Below are 15365 nucleotides of genomic sequence, written 5' to 3' on the forward strand. Positions count from 1 at the left end.
GCTATTGTCACAGAAGTTTCACTTCAATCACTTTCTTCTTATACATAACACGTTAGACAACTCTCCGTTCCCCACTTGAAATGAGCAGAGTAGAGCCGTAAGCCGAAGACTCCTCTGCAGTATATTTCAGGTCTTTGCTATTACTCTCTGAACTCCAAGGAAGACCACTCTTGTTTAGCCCAAGGTAGGTACAACAGCCATGTGGCAATGCAGCCTATGCAGAAGGCAGGGACATGAGCTCAAAATTGAAAAGTAAAGGCCACAGCAAAAGATTTAGCCCATAGCTGAATTATCCTGCCTCTGAGAAGACAGTTTTTTCATTTCCCTTGACTGCAGCAAACTCACGTGTAGGGGAAAATGATCAGGCGGCTGATGAGGAAAACAGCTGCGAAGATCATAAAGAGCCTGTCACAAGTTTTTTTCCACTTCATGTAATTGAATATCTTAGTTGGCTGGAAGGAGAAAGAACAATAAAACAAAGCAGGTCAAGATAGTGCATCTGCATATGCTCCAAGATGCTAACAAGCCAGATATGATACAATCCACATGCAGGTATTCATGTCTCCTCCTGGCTCTCTGTAGGGCACCCTAAGCTGGGTGAGGAGATCATCAATGAGTTATCAGTGAAACCCCACAATGATTGTCCCTCATTGTGCTAGATCAAAAGACAGCACTTGGCTAAAGATCATCACTGCCAACTAGGCCTTGCCAGGCACTTAAACTGTGGAGCTCACCTCTAGGAAGCAATCAGAAGCATCATGAATCACCAGCACCAGTGTCCCAATGCGGATGTAATTGGCACAGTATGAGAAACTGATCAGGAAGATGGTTGCAGCATGATGGACTATCTGCTCCTTGAAGTCCTGATGAGAAAGGGGACAGCAGAAAATACATTGCACTTTCTGTTCTAGTTAGAGCATGCTGGTAGCTAAAAAATGTGTCTACTCAATGGGGCAAGAAACCTCCCACTGTAAAGTTTTATCCACATTAATCTTTAACAAAATGCATGCCAAAATGTAGGCAATCAAGGAACCCACGAATTATGAGTTTATGGAGTAAACAGAGAATCTTGAGCAAAGAACACTCCGCTCTCTACCAGAAATGGTCCGGTGTTAGTGCAAATTGTAAGACAGAACCATGAGAGCTGATGATTCAGTACAGACAAACATAAAAAGAGCTTCCTTTCGGTCACAAAGCAATGCCCATACTCACCTCTGCTCCAGCAGAGGAATTTCTGCTTGGGGAAGTGAACCTTTTGAATTAGTTTGCTCCTTTCCATGTCAAGGTTTGTGTTCTCCACCTCCCAGAGGAGAGGGAAGACAGTGACTGGTAATGGAAATTCCTGGGAACAAGCAAGGACGAGTCCCCTGAAACCTCAGACTAGCATTATATACACTATACAACCTTGGAGAACGCTCTCCCGAGTGTTAAGCTTGGATCATGTTTGTGCTTCATTTTTCCCAGGGGTTGTCACTCACCTTCCTCTTCACATCACAGGGCAAGGTGAAGACCAGAGACCAGTAGAAGGAGAGCTCCAGCATGTAGTACCAGAACAGAGAAGGCTGGAGAGGCTGTAAGAGCAAGAAAGAGACAGTGGTATACCCAGCAGATAAAGTAAAGAAAGGGCTGGAAATGAAAACTCCTACCTATAAAAACAAACAAACAAACAAACAAAAATCAGATAAACCAAAATGACAAGATCTGGTTCCTGCAGCTTCATGGGGTAAATCCTCAACTGAACAAATAGCAGGGGAAACTCCATTTTGCCATACCATGTGAAACATTTAAAGAACGAGGGGGAAGATCCTGAATATTTTCAGGCGTTCTTCTGGGAAAATTCTTGAGCAGTCACTGTAGATCTCAGTGTGAACAGTACTCTGTGCTGTTCTGGCTAATTTTTCTGGGGTTTAACAGCTGGAAAACTAAAAGCTTAGACCCACTCACCAAAGACATGTGCTAGTTAACAAGTAATTTTTCTGTTGTGGCACTAGATGGCATCTTTAAACCAGAACCTATTTGATTTAAAAAAAAAAAAAAAAAAAAAAGTACTATGACTACAGAGGCTTTGCAACAAGCATTTCCAAAGAATCTTGGAGTATGGTGCTCCCAAGTACCAATTTATCTAGGTTTCCTCTACCCAAAGTGCTGATTTCTGTCCTTAGAAGACAGATTTTAGTTTGCTTTTCTTTGATGCACCAGTGATTAGCCACAAGAGGAAGCATGGCTGGATGCACTGGTCCTACCAGAGGGGATATTAACATCTGGCAGGCTGGTATGTGCTGTTCATGCTCTGGGAGTTATCCAAATGATCTTCTGGATCTGAAGGGATTTTTTTTTTTTTTCCCAAAGAGAGATTAGATTATTGATGTTTCTTTTACCCTTGTCTGTAGCATACGACATGGTTTGTTTGGTAGAAATTGTGTTTAATATATTCATTGTTCCTGCTGTGCCACAGGTATGTTCTTGACCTTTCCTGCTCTTTTCCAGTGGGATGTTACCAGCTGTGGTTTGGGCCTTTTCTGCTTACTACAGGTGTAGGAAAGTGTTCTGTTACAATGGCTTAGATTTCTCTGGAAAATACATGGAATGCAAATGTACAAAACAGGAAATAAGGACCCAAGAGATCCTCTCAGCCTTACATTCCTATTCAAACACCACCTGTTTGTATGAATCACAGTTAAAAACTGTGCATTACAATTAACAGGTTTGCAAATCTTTATGTACAATCTGAGGGTCTTGTTCTAACTTTGACTACCAGACCAAAAAGCCCTAAAGCACAGGTAGTTTTCACTTTGTTATGCTACTGTGATCAAGTTGTACCTCAGCCTCTTCTTCAATTAATGAAAGATTAAATTCCCAGCCAGGAAATTCTAGTATTGTAAAATCCCATGCACAGGAGATCCATGCATGATACTAGGAGAAACTGCTATCCTGCTAGAAACACTTACCAGGCTTTTGGATTGGAAAGGGCAAATAATCACAGAATCATCACAGAGTCATAGAACAGCTTGGGTCGGAAGGGACTTTAAAGATCATTCAGTTACAACCCCTCACTAGAGCAGGTTACCCAGGGCCTTGTCCAACCTGGCCTTGAACACTTCCAGGGATGGGGCATCCCCAGCTTTTCTAGGCAGCCTGTGCCAGTGCCTCACCACCCTCTGAGTGAAGAATTTCCTCCTAACATTTAATCTCTATCTACCCTCTTTTGTTTTAAAATCATGATGCCTTGTCCTGTAAGTACAATCCCTGACAAAGAGTCCCTCCCCAGCTTTTCTGTAGGTCCCTTTTCAGTACTGAAAGGTTGCAATGAGGTCACCCCGGGGGCTTCTCTTCTCCAGGCTGAGCAGCCCCAGCTCTCTCAGCCTTTCTTCGTAGGAGAGGTGCTCCAGCCCCTTGATCACCTTTGTGGCCCTTCTCTGGACCCATTCTAACAGATCCACATCCTTTTTGTGCTGGGGACCCCAGATCTAGATGAAGCACTCCAAGTGGGGCCTCACAAGGGCAGAGTAGACAGGAACAATCACCTCCCTCCACCTGCTGGACACTTCTCTGTTGATGCAGCCCAGTGAAAACTGTCTGTTCTTAAAGCAGGAATGAAATGGTACCCAGGATTTTCATCAATTTATTCATAATGCTAATTAAGCCTGTAGAAGGCAGCTGTTCTAACAGGATAAGGAATCTTTTCCAAAGCCAAAATCAGATCTTTCACTTTAATGACATTTATCTCTTTGTAATATCTTATATTGGAAGGCTGCTGCTATACACAAGTCATAAAAACATAAGGGGGAAAAGTAGAGCAGGTAATGGTTCCTGTGTCAGTGCATGAAGCCCCATTCTATGAAGACAGGCTGAGGGAATTTGGTTTGTTCAGCCTGGAAAAAAAGAAGGCTCCAGGGAGACCTTATAGAGGCCTTCCAATAGGCATGTAGACCTAAAGGGGGCTGAAGGAAAGCTGGGGAGAGATTCTGTGGAGTGCAGCAGTAGGACAAGGAGCAATGGCTTTAAACTAAAATAGGGTAGGTTTAGATCAGGTATACGGAAGAAATTCTTTACTCTGAGGGTGGTGAGGCACTGGAACAGGCTGCCCAGAGAAGTTGTGGATGCCCCATCCCTGGAAGTGTTCAAGGCCAGGACGGATGGGGCTTTGAGCAGCCTGGTCTGGTGGGAGGCATCCCTGCCCATGGCAAGGGGATTTGGAATTAAATGATAGAATAGTGATGGAGGCAGCTGGGTAAACAGTACTTCACTTTTTGTTGCTGTCCTTGTTCCTTGATGACCTAGGAGCATATTTTGTGCCTAGCCGACAATTTTCTTTGAACTTACTTTGGAGCGTATCACTCAGAACGTGTCCTCTGCTCTACAGGCTTTCCACTGAAGTCTTCGCTTCTCCCTGGACAAAAGGTCCTACTCTAACTTCAGTCTCCTCTATAAACTAAACTTGAAGCATCCCTATTTTTCAGTTTCTAAGCTTGCCCGGTCAGAAGGCTTGCTTTTCCTTTACTACTGTAGAGTTGTCTTCTGCTGTACTGACTCCTCCTCTATTGTGTCTAGAGTAAGCAAAATATTAAGATGTTCTCTGTTGATAGGGATCTGTTTTCGAATTCTTATGGTTTATCAATCTGAATTTCAATCAGTACCCTCTCTTTTGTCCCTAAAGTAATCTGATTTTTAAAAGATATCTAAAGAGAATACATGATTTATTACAACAATTTTTACTCCTGGATGACTCACCTGTTGTGGGTATCCTGTCCAGCACTCTCTATGGTCCCAAAACCAAGGCTTCTGGAAAGAAAATATAACATGAATGGGAAGATCCCAGATGAATTCTCTTATCAACCACCTAATTCCTGTAGCTTGTTACTACTACAGATTTGTTGTGTTTTATTGGAAACAGAGAAATAGAAAATAACCTTTTATTTTGATGTAAAGAATCAAAAAGCACTACAGGTGGGATTTAGATACCTCCACTCCACTGCTAGCTCATCCTGGAATCTGCAGACTCACAGAGTACCTTAAATTCTGTCTTAAAAGTTGCTAAGTTCAATGATTCTTCAGCTGTTACAAAAACAAGCAGGTGCAAGTATAGTCTATGCCTCCTGTCTTGGGATCAGCAGATTTTCCATTATTTACCACATCAGGAGGTCTCAGTGTAGAATATTTTTGCAAAGCCCACCCAAGGAATTGGGTTCAGCAAAAGAGCCAGGGTAACCTCTAAAATACAACCAGAGGATAACAGGTGTCCTTTGTCCCAGCTTAGTGACCACAGGTCTGGATTAGAGCATATGGTATACCTCTTCTGCCTCAGAGATTCAAACTCATATCATTCAAGTCTCAGTCTTCTCCTGTTGAGGCTGTTCCATTTGTATCAAGAGAAATCATTATTTATCAAATCAGAGAAAAGGCAGAGGCATTAACCTTACCCTCTCACATCTTGGGTAAAGAAGAGGAAACACGTACATAAAATTACTAAAATGCAGACCATGCTCCAAAGGAAGCCTAAGCATTTTACCTTAAACAAGTACTATATACAACACAGAAACAGGCCCTGCAGCTCCTGTCTCAGATAAATGTTTTATCTGCCATACCACAGAAACGTATTTTTACAATTGCTGACAGCATCTCACAATCCTCGTTGTCTACTGCTTTTCCAGAGGAAGAGCAAAACTCTTGGTTTTGAGTTGGAGTTCTTAAAGTAAGCATGGTTCGATAGATAGATAGATCTCAGAAGATTGTGTGCTGTGCAGAGGACAAAGACATGATGGGAAAATCTCTGAAAGAAAGTTTGAATACACAGGTTTGGCAACAAGATCTGCCATTCCTGCAGGCACTCCCTGGAGAACAGCAGGTGGCACTGTTTGCATACTCACGTCGTACAGGACAGCAAGTCCAGTGAAGAAAGCAATGACGTAAAATGTAAACCTCCAGCTACAAACAAACAAAGTGTGTTAGTACCCCATTAGCCACAAAGCTACAATTCTGTGTATTACTTTTTTTCAAAAAATGACACTACTAAATAAAAGAAAAACATCAATATGCTCAAAGTTTGTGCAGATCATAACAGGAACTTTTTTTTTTTTTTTTTTCCATGCTGGTACATTCAACAGATTCCATGAAGAGCAATTCTTCTGCTTTAGACGATAGAAACTATGAGAATATCTCTGAATAAAGTCACCTAGATAATCATCCCAACTCTTCACAGTACCAGTAGAGGCATGTGTAGATTCAAACAGTGCCAACTTCACTCATAGGCTTTTGGAGATCAGGCGTGCTAAATTCATTATCATGTAAAGCAATTGATTACTGTCATGTTTCATCTCAGTCAGAGCTGCTAATGATTTATCCACATTAAATCCACACAGGAGGACTTATAAAATATGTTTGCCATGTCCAGTGGACAGAAACCCGTGGTACTGAATGTATACACGTACATTAAGAAATTAGAGGAATTTTATCCCAACAGAATAAATGAGTAATAATAGATTAAAGACAGGAAATCTTTACAGGAGTTAAAATGCCTGCAACAACCCTTAAATTACCAAAAATCTCCATAACAAATCAGAAGATACAACATTTTTAGAGAGAGACTCAATCTGTCAGTGAAACAGGAGCTTCAAGAAAAACATAATCAGTGAGAGCAGAAGTTTTGTTTTGTTTTCTCCACTAGGGTTTTTAGTCAGGATTTTTGAATTAGAGGTTGAATATTAAATGGACAACGAGGTGATTAGCTCAGAAGTGATATCTACCCTATAGGTACACACTTCTAGTCAGATGAATGACACTGTAGGTATTTTCTTCCTTCATCTCTGTGGCCTTCCTGGATGAATCTACTTCCTTACAAGCATAGCAGAGCAGCCACTCTAAGTAAGGCATTTCAACTAAGATCAGGAGAATCCTTTTCCTCTGTGGAAAGCTGAGACAAAACTAACATTTCTAAGAGGGGCCAATTTCTGAATTTTTACCAAAAGATTCTTGACATTCCTCTGAATGCAATTCTGTACTATGGGTTAATTTCTACTTCCACTAAACCCCAACATGCAGGAACTGCTCTGACTGTTGTGCAGAACACCAGTTGCTGGGTGATGGTCTACCATGTGATGAGATAGAGATCTGTAAAGACCTTAGGCTGTGATTTTAAACCACTGCCTCAGCACGAGGACCTAGTGGGGCCCCCACAAGGGATGTGGGAATTAAAGACTCAGGTAACTATCTGGGACCTGCTCATAAGGGTATGGACATTAGTGTAGACCATTAGTTTATTGAAGAGCTTTGCAGACTTTGATTTCTTGGTGTAAAATGACCCTGACAGTGACTCATTTGGCGTCTTGCGAGGAGGTAATCCCAGCTCAGAAAGATTGCCTAGGCACAGGAATAAGGACTGACAGCCATAGAGCTACAAGAGCTTACAGCTCAGTTGTACAACAGGCTGTCATGGGTCAAGTCACCACAGCCTCCAAGTGTAGCACTGAACAAGTAAACGTGTGTCTAGATGAAGTCTATTAGGGTTATTGCTCTGCAATATCTGTGGAAAGCTCAGTCAAGATTAACATTTACAGAAGTGGCTGACGTGAGATTTTTTTTTTTAATCTGCAGAAGTTAAAGTACCTAAAAAGTGAGGAACCCGATGATGATCTGCTTTTGTCAAACCTTCTTGTGCCTCCATATAATGAGGATTTCCACACAGCTGTTTCCAAGTTTTGCTCCCAGGAAAAGATTTCACATAGGCTTTTCTGCTATTATAAAGGGGTTCTGTTCTGTGACTTTCAGGGAAGCTGAAGTCAACTGACAGCAGAATATAGTCTAGACCAGTGTCTGTGACATTTAAAAGCAATACAAAGGAGAACAGTTGCAAAAAATATGTAGCAGAAAGAATCAGCTCACAGAGAAGCAAAGAGAGAAAGCGAGAGGCAATGGTAGGCTATTTTGGAGGCATGGAAGCAGCAGCAAAGCAGCAGGAAGCAGTAGGAAGCAAAACAATAGGGAGTTTTTCAGATAGGATAGTGTTCTGAAGCAGAGCATCAGTCTTACTAAGTCAGAAACCGGTGTTCTGTAAGGATTAAGTTGAGATAGGAGTAAAAGGAGCCTTGGGAGTGAAAATAAAGGGGAAAAGCAAGGAATGATTCAGTAATAGAGAAGCAGCAGCAGAGCCAGAGAAGAATCAGGTAGGGCAGGGAAGACTCAGGATGCTCTCCATGGAGGAGTGCAGGGCAGGCTGGGAGGCAGCAAACTGCCCGCTGAGCTCAGTGCCAGTGAAAGGCGCCTGCAGCTCATGGCTTCTGCTCCTGCTCACCAGGCCTCGCAGAACTTCTTGGATAGGCTCGGTCGGTCAGTGTTCCTCCGGCGCCGGAACCACCTCTCCACCTTTCTCACTGGCAGGTCACACTGTTTGGCTAAACTCATCAGCTCACTCTGGAAAACAGGCGAGGAAGCAGGGTTCAGATTCAGGTTTGAAAGTCATCATGGGCACACGGCCATCTGGTTTGAGCCACCACAGAACAACCAGTGGAGATTCCCAGCAAGCCCAAATTTGTTCAAGTTGAAGCATCTTTCAGAAAGCTGTCCATCCTTACTATAAAGATTTCAGATAATAGAAAATCTTTCATTTCCCCTTGTAAGCAACTGGTTATTAATACTAAACGTTAAAACTTTATGTTTTATTGTTTTATGTAAACATCTCCAGTTTCAACTTTCAAACTCTGGTCCCTTCTCACAGGTGTTTCTTGTTCAATCACTTCTTCTTTCGGCCTTAAGAGACTGAGTCCCTTACATCTGTCACTCCAAGAAAGTTTTACTGCAGCTTAAATAACTTTTGAAGTTCTACACTGAATCTTGTCATGCCTTTCAGTATTCTGATGCAATATCAGGGAATAACCTGACCAATGTCATGAGAAGAGGCAACACCATTTTCCTACCGGATATTATCCTGTTGTGGTAAACCTGTAGGGATAATTTTTCAATAGGTTATTCAGAGAAATACTGCAATTACCTTCCTTCTTGTCCTTAGGCTCTTAAAGAATTTGGCGTGTGACACAGAAGAAGTCATCATGTTTTATATTCCTTTCTTAAGTGTCATCAATGATAATCTTATTTTTTAAGTAAAGCAATAGGTTTTCATGGAATGTGTTTACTTTAATGGTATCATTTGACAGTGATTTACATACTCTGAGAGTGCTGTAAAAAAGTGTGCCCGTTAGTCATTTTCAGATATACTCCTTTCTATTTTTACTTAGTGACTTTTGTTCTTGCGGTGGAGTCAAGTGGAGACATTGATTTATATTCTCCAACTGCTCCATAATGCAGTATTCCTCCCAAGGAGATGGCTGCTGAGAAGAGTAAAATCACATCTTGTAAAAGCTGAATCATAAGCAGGAGTCTGAGCGCTCACAGGAGAGGGAGGAAGCTAAAAGACCGAGATGCAACCAGTGAATTGAGTCAGTAAAACATCAGCCAGCTGCACAATTCTTTCTTCATGTCAGGAAGTCAGAATGATGTCAGAAGTCTCACAGTCAGGATTCACTCTGATATCCTTACATTCTCTAGGATAAAAGTGCAGACTTCTGCTCCTTCAGTGCAATGTGAGTGCAGGGACAGCTGTGTGGAAAGCCTGCTTCCAAAGGTAGGCCTTGAGTTAGATCTCTGCAATGGGAGTAGTTCTCTTGAGAAACTTGTGGATCGCTCAGACAGGCAAGAGGAAGATCAGGGACTATGGCAAGTGTTCTGAGAACATTCCTTCCATCTGCTAAGGAAAAGGGCTGGCAGCACGACCAAGATGAATGCCTTCATTTTTATTTTAGCCTCTATTCTTTTACTTTTAAGCAGGTACTGAATGTCCCAGGGCTCCACATGCCCCACTGCAGTATGAAACATGCTGCACCAGCCTCATCAAGGCAGTTACTTGTTTGTACTAGGACTGGAACCCCTGCTCATATGTCTTTGGTAGTGGCTAATAGCTTTTGCTTCAAGGCCAAGAAAGCCTGCAAAAAGGCACTGAAAATAAATGTGATTGCACTGGGCTTACATGGCAAGGTTTTGGTAGTTGGGGGGCTGGAGTGGTGGCCTCTGTGAGCAGAGCCCAGCAGCTGCCACAGGTCAGATCAGAGCCAGCTCCAGCTGGATCCAAAAGGGAACCACTGCTGACCAGAGCTGGGCCATGAGCAATGCTGGTTGTGCCTCTGAAATAGCACATTGCAGAAGGAGAAAAAAAAAACTACTCTGCCACAACAGTTGGGAGAGAGGAGTGAGTGACTGAAACAACCCTGCATACACCAAGGTTGGTGAAGGACACCAGGAGGTGCCCCAGGAATGGAGCAGAAGTTCTCCTGTGGCCTGTGGAGAGGCCCCTGGTGGAGCAGGCTGTCCCCCTGCAGCCCATGGGTCCTACATGGAGCAGATTTCCATGCTGCAGCCCATGCATGCAGCCCATGGAGGAGCCCCCTGTGAAACCTGAAGGATGTGCCCTGAAGGAGGTTGCGACCCATGGAGAGCCCACACAGGAGCAGGCCCTGGGCCAGAGCTGCAGCCCGTGGAGAGGAGCCCACGCAGGAGCAGGGGGTCTGGGGAGAGCTGCCGCCCATGGGGGATGCATGGTGGAGCAGTTTGCTCCTGATGGATGGCCCCCGTGGTACGGAGCCATGTGGGAGCAGTTCTTGAAGAGCTGCTGCCTGTGGGAAGCCCACACAGGATCAGTTTGAGAAGGACGGCATCCCGTGGGAGGGATCCTACGCTGGAGCAGGTGAAGAGAATGACTGTGAAGGAGTGGCAGAGATGGAAGTGTTACAGACTGACCACCTCCCTGTTCCCCTGCGCTGCCTGTGAGGAGGAGGTAGAAGAGGTGGATGGAGGGAGGTGTTTTTAGTTTATTTTTGCACTGCTCTAGCCTGTTAGTAATAGGTTATAAATTACATTTCTCTCCCTCTGTTGAGCCTATTTTGCCTGAAATGGTGGTTGGTGAGTGATTTCCCTCTCCCTGTCCTTGTCTCAGCTCTTGAGCCCATTTCCATCATAGTTTCTCCCCCTGTTCTTTTGAGGAGGGGGAGTGAGAAACTGGTGGGGTGGAGTTTAGCTAGCCATCAGTGTGGAATCACCACAGTGATTCGCTTACTTACCACCGTGGTTACATCCAGGGTCTCCACTGACAAGGCTAAATCCAAATACAGCTTGACTATACACTATCCTTCCAATGCTTTTTCCCTCAGCAGCAGCCATTATAACTGAATTATACTTCCAAGATCTTCAAGATCTCTTTTTCTCTCCCAAGGGAAAACTACCTACCATTTGTGTTTGCAGTTTTCTGGTGCTCCTTACTTTGTCTCTAACGACAGACAGGATTTTAGTTGGCTTCCTGAAAGGCCAATCTCAAACTTGTGGATTGCACAGCAACAGAATGACCTGCCTCCCTGAACTAAGAGAATCATGCCATCCACATGTGCTAAGCTTCAAGGACTAGCAACAAGGGAAGTCACTTCAAGGGAGTTGATGTGACAGTGATTTGCTAATATATGAAAAGAAGGCAAACGAACAAACAGGAGTTGTAATTATTTCCTTTGGGAGAGGAGTTTCCTGTCCAAACAAGTTTGAGATTTAATTTTTTTGGAGTGCTATCTGTGGAAAGCTGTTATTCCCACATGTTCAGAAGCAGAGCTGATGGCTGATGGCATTTGCAGGAAGATCACCATGCCTGGTCAGTGTCAGGCGGCCAGTGCTACAGAGGTTCCTGCTGCGTTGTTGAGTTTCCAAGTGGCATCACCAAACTTCAGGATTCCAAATCTGATGTTATTTAGGTAAAGATACAAGGGCTAAATCTAGAGGAAAGCAAAGAAGAAAGACTCACTTCTTTAGGGTTCTTGCAGTGCGTACTGTAGAATGTTTCCAGTATGGGGTTAGGCTGAGCATTTGGTCTCTGCTTGTCCCTCACACCCAGTTTGGCACCAAGGGGCAGGGCTATGGCTCTGCAAGAGAAAAGATTCAAGGTTCAGCCCAAAATAGAACAGTGATTTCTGATACTGCAGCACTGTACAACATGGTGTAGTACATTAACAGTTGTGTCTCACAGTTATCTCCCACAATTTTGGGTCTAAGCACAAGTATTGTGTCAAGCAGGTAAGGAAAATAAAGAAACTTGAGTAAAAAAGGTTACAATAGAAACAGTGGGGCTTCTATGCTATAGGCCTTGAGGTCAGTGTTGCAATACACAACACTGACTGAGGTTGGAAATGCTACATCCTGCTTTGTCAGCTTTCAAATCAACTATGTTTGGGCGTCCCAGATTATGGCACGAAGCCCAGGCTTGTAGAGACAGCCGTCATACCTGCTGTTGGTCTTTGGCTTGCTTGTAGCTTATGCAGAGTACCACATTGATGACAAGGCCTCAACACTGTTTAGTTTTGATGTTAAACATACAGAGGACCCATGTGAACTAGAGACTTGGCTCAGGATCAAGAGGATCAATAAATACCCTGATGAAACAGGAGGCCCCTGTCGTGTTTAGCTGCCTAGCACAGTAAAACCACCACAGCCCCTTGGTCTTTACTGGAAAAACTTTCCTCAGTTTCTCTTAAAGCATGCCAGACAGTAGGAACATAAGGGCATAACAACTAAAAACATAACCACAAGGCATAGTTGCTTATGTTGCTGTGCACCTTTAGCCTTTCATGGTGAAACAATGCAAAGAAAAATATCTGCATAAATAGAAAAAAGTTTCAAACGGGTGGCAAGACTAGGCATAGAATTGTTGTGCTCAACAACTAAACTTCTCCACTACAAACCCTCTTTTCCTCTTTAACCATAGGAAATAGCTTCATAAATGGTGTGAAGTGAGGTACCACATGAACACTGCACAAACAGGAAACTTGGCAAATCAGAATTGCAAAAAAGGCCCAGTTTAACTGCCTGCTCCTCACATTTCTGGAGAATTAGTTCACAGAATCATAGAATTACTTGTTTCTTATAAGTCACTACCGTTTACACATTGCCACTGGCATGCAATTAATCTCATTAGCCAAAAAGAGTGGAGTGTCTGCCTAGAACTTTTCAGCACTGTTCATAGAATCCCAGCATGGCTGAGATTGGCAAGGATCTCTGGCCTACAGCCAGTCACCCAGGACCATTTCCAGACAGCTCCAAGGAGGGAGACTCCACCACCACTCCAGGCAACCTGTTCCTGTGCTCTGTCACCTTCACTGTGCAAAAGTGCTTTCTAATGTTCAGATGGAACCTTCTGTGTTTGGACTTGATGATCCTTGTGGGTCCCTTCCAACTTGGGATATTCTATGAGTTTATGATTCCCCATGTCCTCCTTCTTGCCCTTGTCAAGGATAGGAGTGACTTTGCTTTCTTCTAGTCTTTAGGCATTTCTCCTAGTTGCCACAATAAATCAAAAAACATTGAAATTGGCCTTGGAATGACATCTGCCAGCTCCCCTTGGCACTTGCAGGTGCATCACATGAGGTCTTATGCATGTCCAGTTTGCTTATGTTTTCCCTGGCCTGACCCTCTCCCACCAAGGGCATATATTCCTGCTACTGATCATCATACATGCAAAATCATTGGAAAACCTTCTCTCTGCATTTTGGAGAAAAAAGAAAATTTTGCTCTAAGTGCTAACAGGTTCCTTGAACTTAGCAACTGTAAATTGGCGTTGAGGGTGGTTACGAGCTGATGAATACCATGCAAAGGTAGAGAGTGCTGAGATGCAGGCCTGCTCTGCCTGGTTCATCTTCATTCTGTACAAGCAGCAGCTCTGATCAGTTATCCCTAATAATTCAGAAACCAAACAACATTTTTTTTTTCCATGGGAGCAAAAAAGTTGTGGAAGTTACATCATTATGTAGGTGTTTAAAGACTTTTTACTTAAAAACTGTATGTGGTATGTTTATAACTGGGATTATATGGTATGGCTGCCTGTGATCTCTTCTAGCCATATAGCCACTCCATACATTTGTGTGCTTAGGGACTATTCTAGATCAAGTATCCTACCAGAGCGTTCTTTTGACTTTTATCTTCATTTAATAAACAGGTTTCAGAAGCAATTTTCCGAAGAGACTACCTACCTAAGGAATTTTGTAACTTCTATTATATTAAGGCATAGAACACAGAATGGTTGTACACTTAGTTCCCTCATGTAACAGATGATTTCAACCATTCTTTTCCATGGCCAGCTCCATATTCCAGTTGTTCTTTTCCATCTTCTCTGGGAAATTCCTTTAACATCACTGGCTAAAGAACCATTCAAAGATGTACCAAGACCACTGAAAAAGATGTATTTCTACCATAAGAGGGGGTCCAGTGGTTAAGTGTGATTGCTAGCTACTTTCTAACTACAAGACACACACGTATCACGCTCTGTGTAAGCTCTCATTAGTTTTAGTGAAACTCAGCAGCATCTTGGCATTGCTGCAACAGTTAACAGTGGTATTAGAGAGCCCCTCCTGTGCTAAGAACAATGACAAAGTATTTCAAGGATATCCATAACTATACAGAAATGGAGAAAACATTTGCCCTAAGATCTGTACTAGGTCTTGGTTCTTAAGTGGTTCCTCTGAAGCTCCTCTGAAGACGAAGATGTAATAAATTTCTGCTGCTTAGGAAGAAACTTACTGCAGCTTCTTATCAGTCCACATCGGAAACTGGTCTAAAATTTTCCAAGCACCTTAAAGGGAAAGAGAACGTTCCTGCCAGGTGTCAGGGCAGCTTGCCAACAAGTTTGGTTCTTTTTTTTTAAAAACTATTTCAACTATTCTGCATGACTCCTTAATTTAGATTAATCTTTTTCTCTTTCTTTCCTGTTGGTTTGTTATGGTCATGGTATAAAATCTCACTGTAACAGAAACAAGCCAGTTGCAGCTGATGAGGACAGGGTGTGATTAACCAGAGCTACAATTACTTTGTTGTTGAGGTTTTGAGTTTAACCATGAATTATAGGACCAATCCTACTTTTATGAACACAATTGGGAAATCAAACCCTGAAATTCCTCCTAAGGGAGGTTTGTACATGTTGGATGTATGCTCTGACTCACTTTTCAGTTGAATCTTGTTCCAAACTCAAAGAGGATGATGTTTGTACTGATTTCAACATCACAGATTCATCACCTCAGTTGCAGAGATGGTCTCATCATGGAAGCTTATCATCTGTCCGGAATATGGAAGCAGGAAGCCTGAGGACTAAATTGTACAGCTTTCCATAGCTAGGTAAGGCAAGACACAGACCGTGAGATGTCTTTTATCTCAAACCTATTCCTTCTTCAGAAAGGTTCTGGTGAAGATAGCTTCTCTAACTTCAAGGTTTACAAGGGGAAGTTCATAGTAAGGAATTCAATTCAGTAATCACCAGTGAACAAACTATTTTGTGCAAAACCTGCTGAAGCTGAAAT

The 15365-nt window shown here is 42.9% G+C and overlaps 1 protein-coding gene across 2 annotated transcripts in view; it reads right to left on the reverse strand.

Annotated features, from left to right (window-relative positions):
- The window catches only part of CERS4 (ceramide synthase 4), a 55538-nt gene that overhangs the window by 6336 nt on the left and 33837 nt on the right, over positions 1–15365 (reverse strand). For both annotated transcript variants that reach the window (XM_084302740.1, XM_084302741.1), the window contains exons 4-10: positions 11828–11945; positions 8288–8406; positions 5868–5925; positions 4732–4782; positions 1479–1571; positions 735–863; positions 346–452 (exon numbers count right to left, since the gene is read on the reverse strand). In XM_084302740.1, the coding sequence (XP_084158866.1) occupies positions 346–452; positions 735–863; positions 1479–1571; positions 4732–4782; positions 5868–5925; positions 8288–8406; positions 11828–11945 (675 nt within the window). The remainder of the gene's footprint in view (positions 1–345; positions 453–734; positions 864–1478; positions 1572–4731; positions 4783–5867; positions 5926–8287; positions 8407–11827; positions 11946–15365) is intronic.

The sequence above is a fragment of the Netta rufina genome (assembly GCF_964035555.1).
Source record: "Netta rufina genome assembly, chromosome: 28".
NCBI lineage: Eukaryota > Metazoa > Chordata > Aves > Anseriformes > Anatidae > Netta > Netta rufina.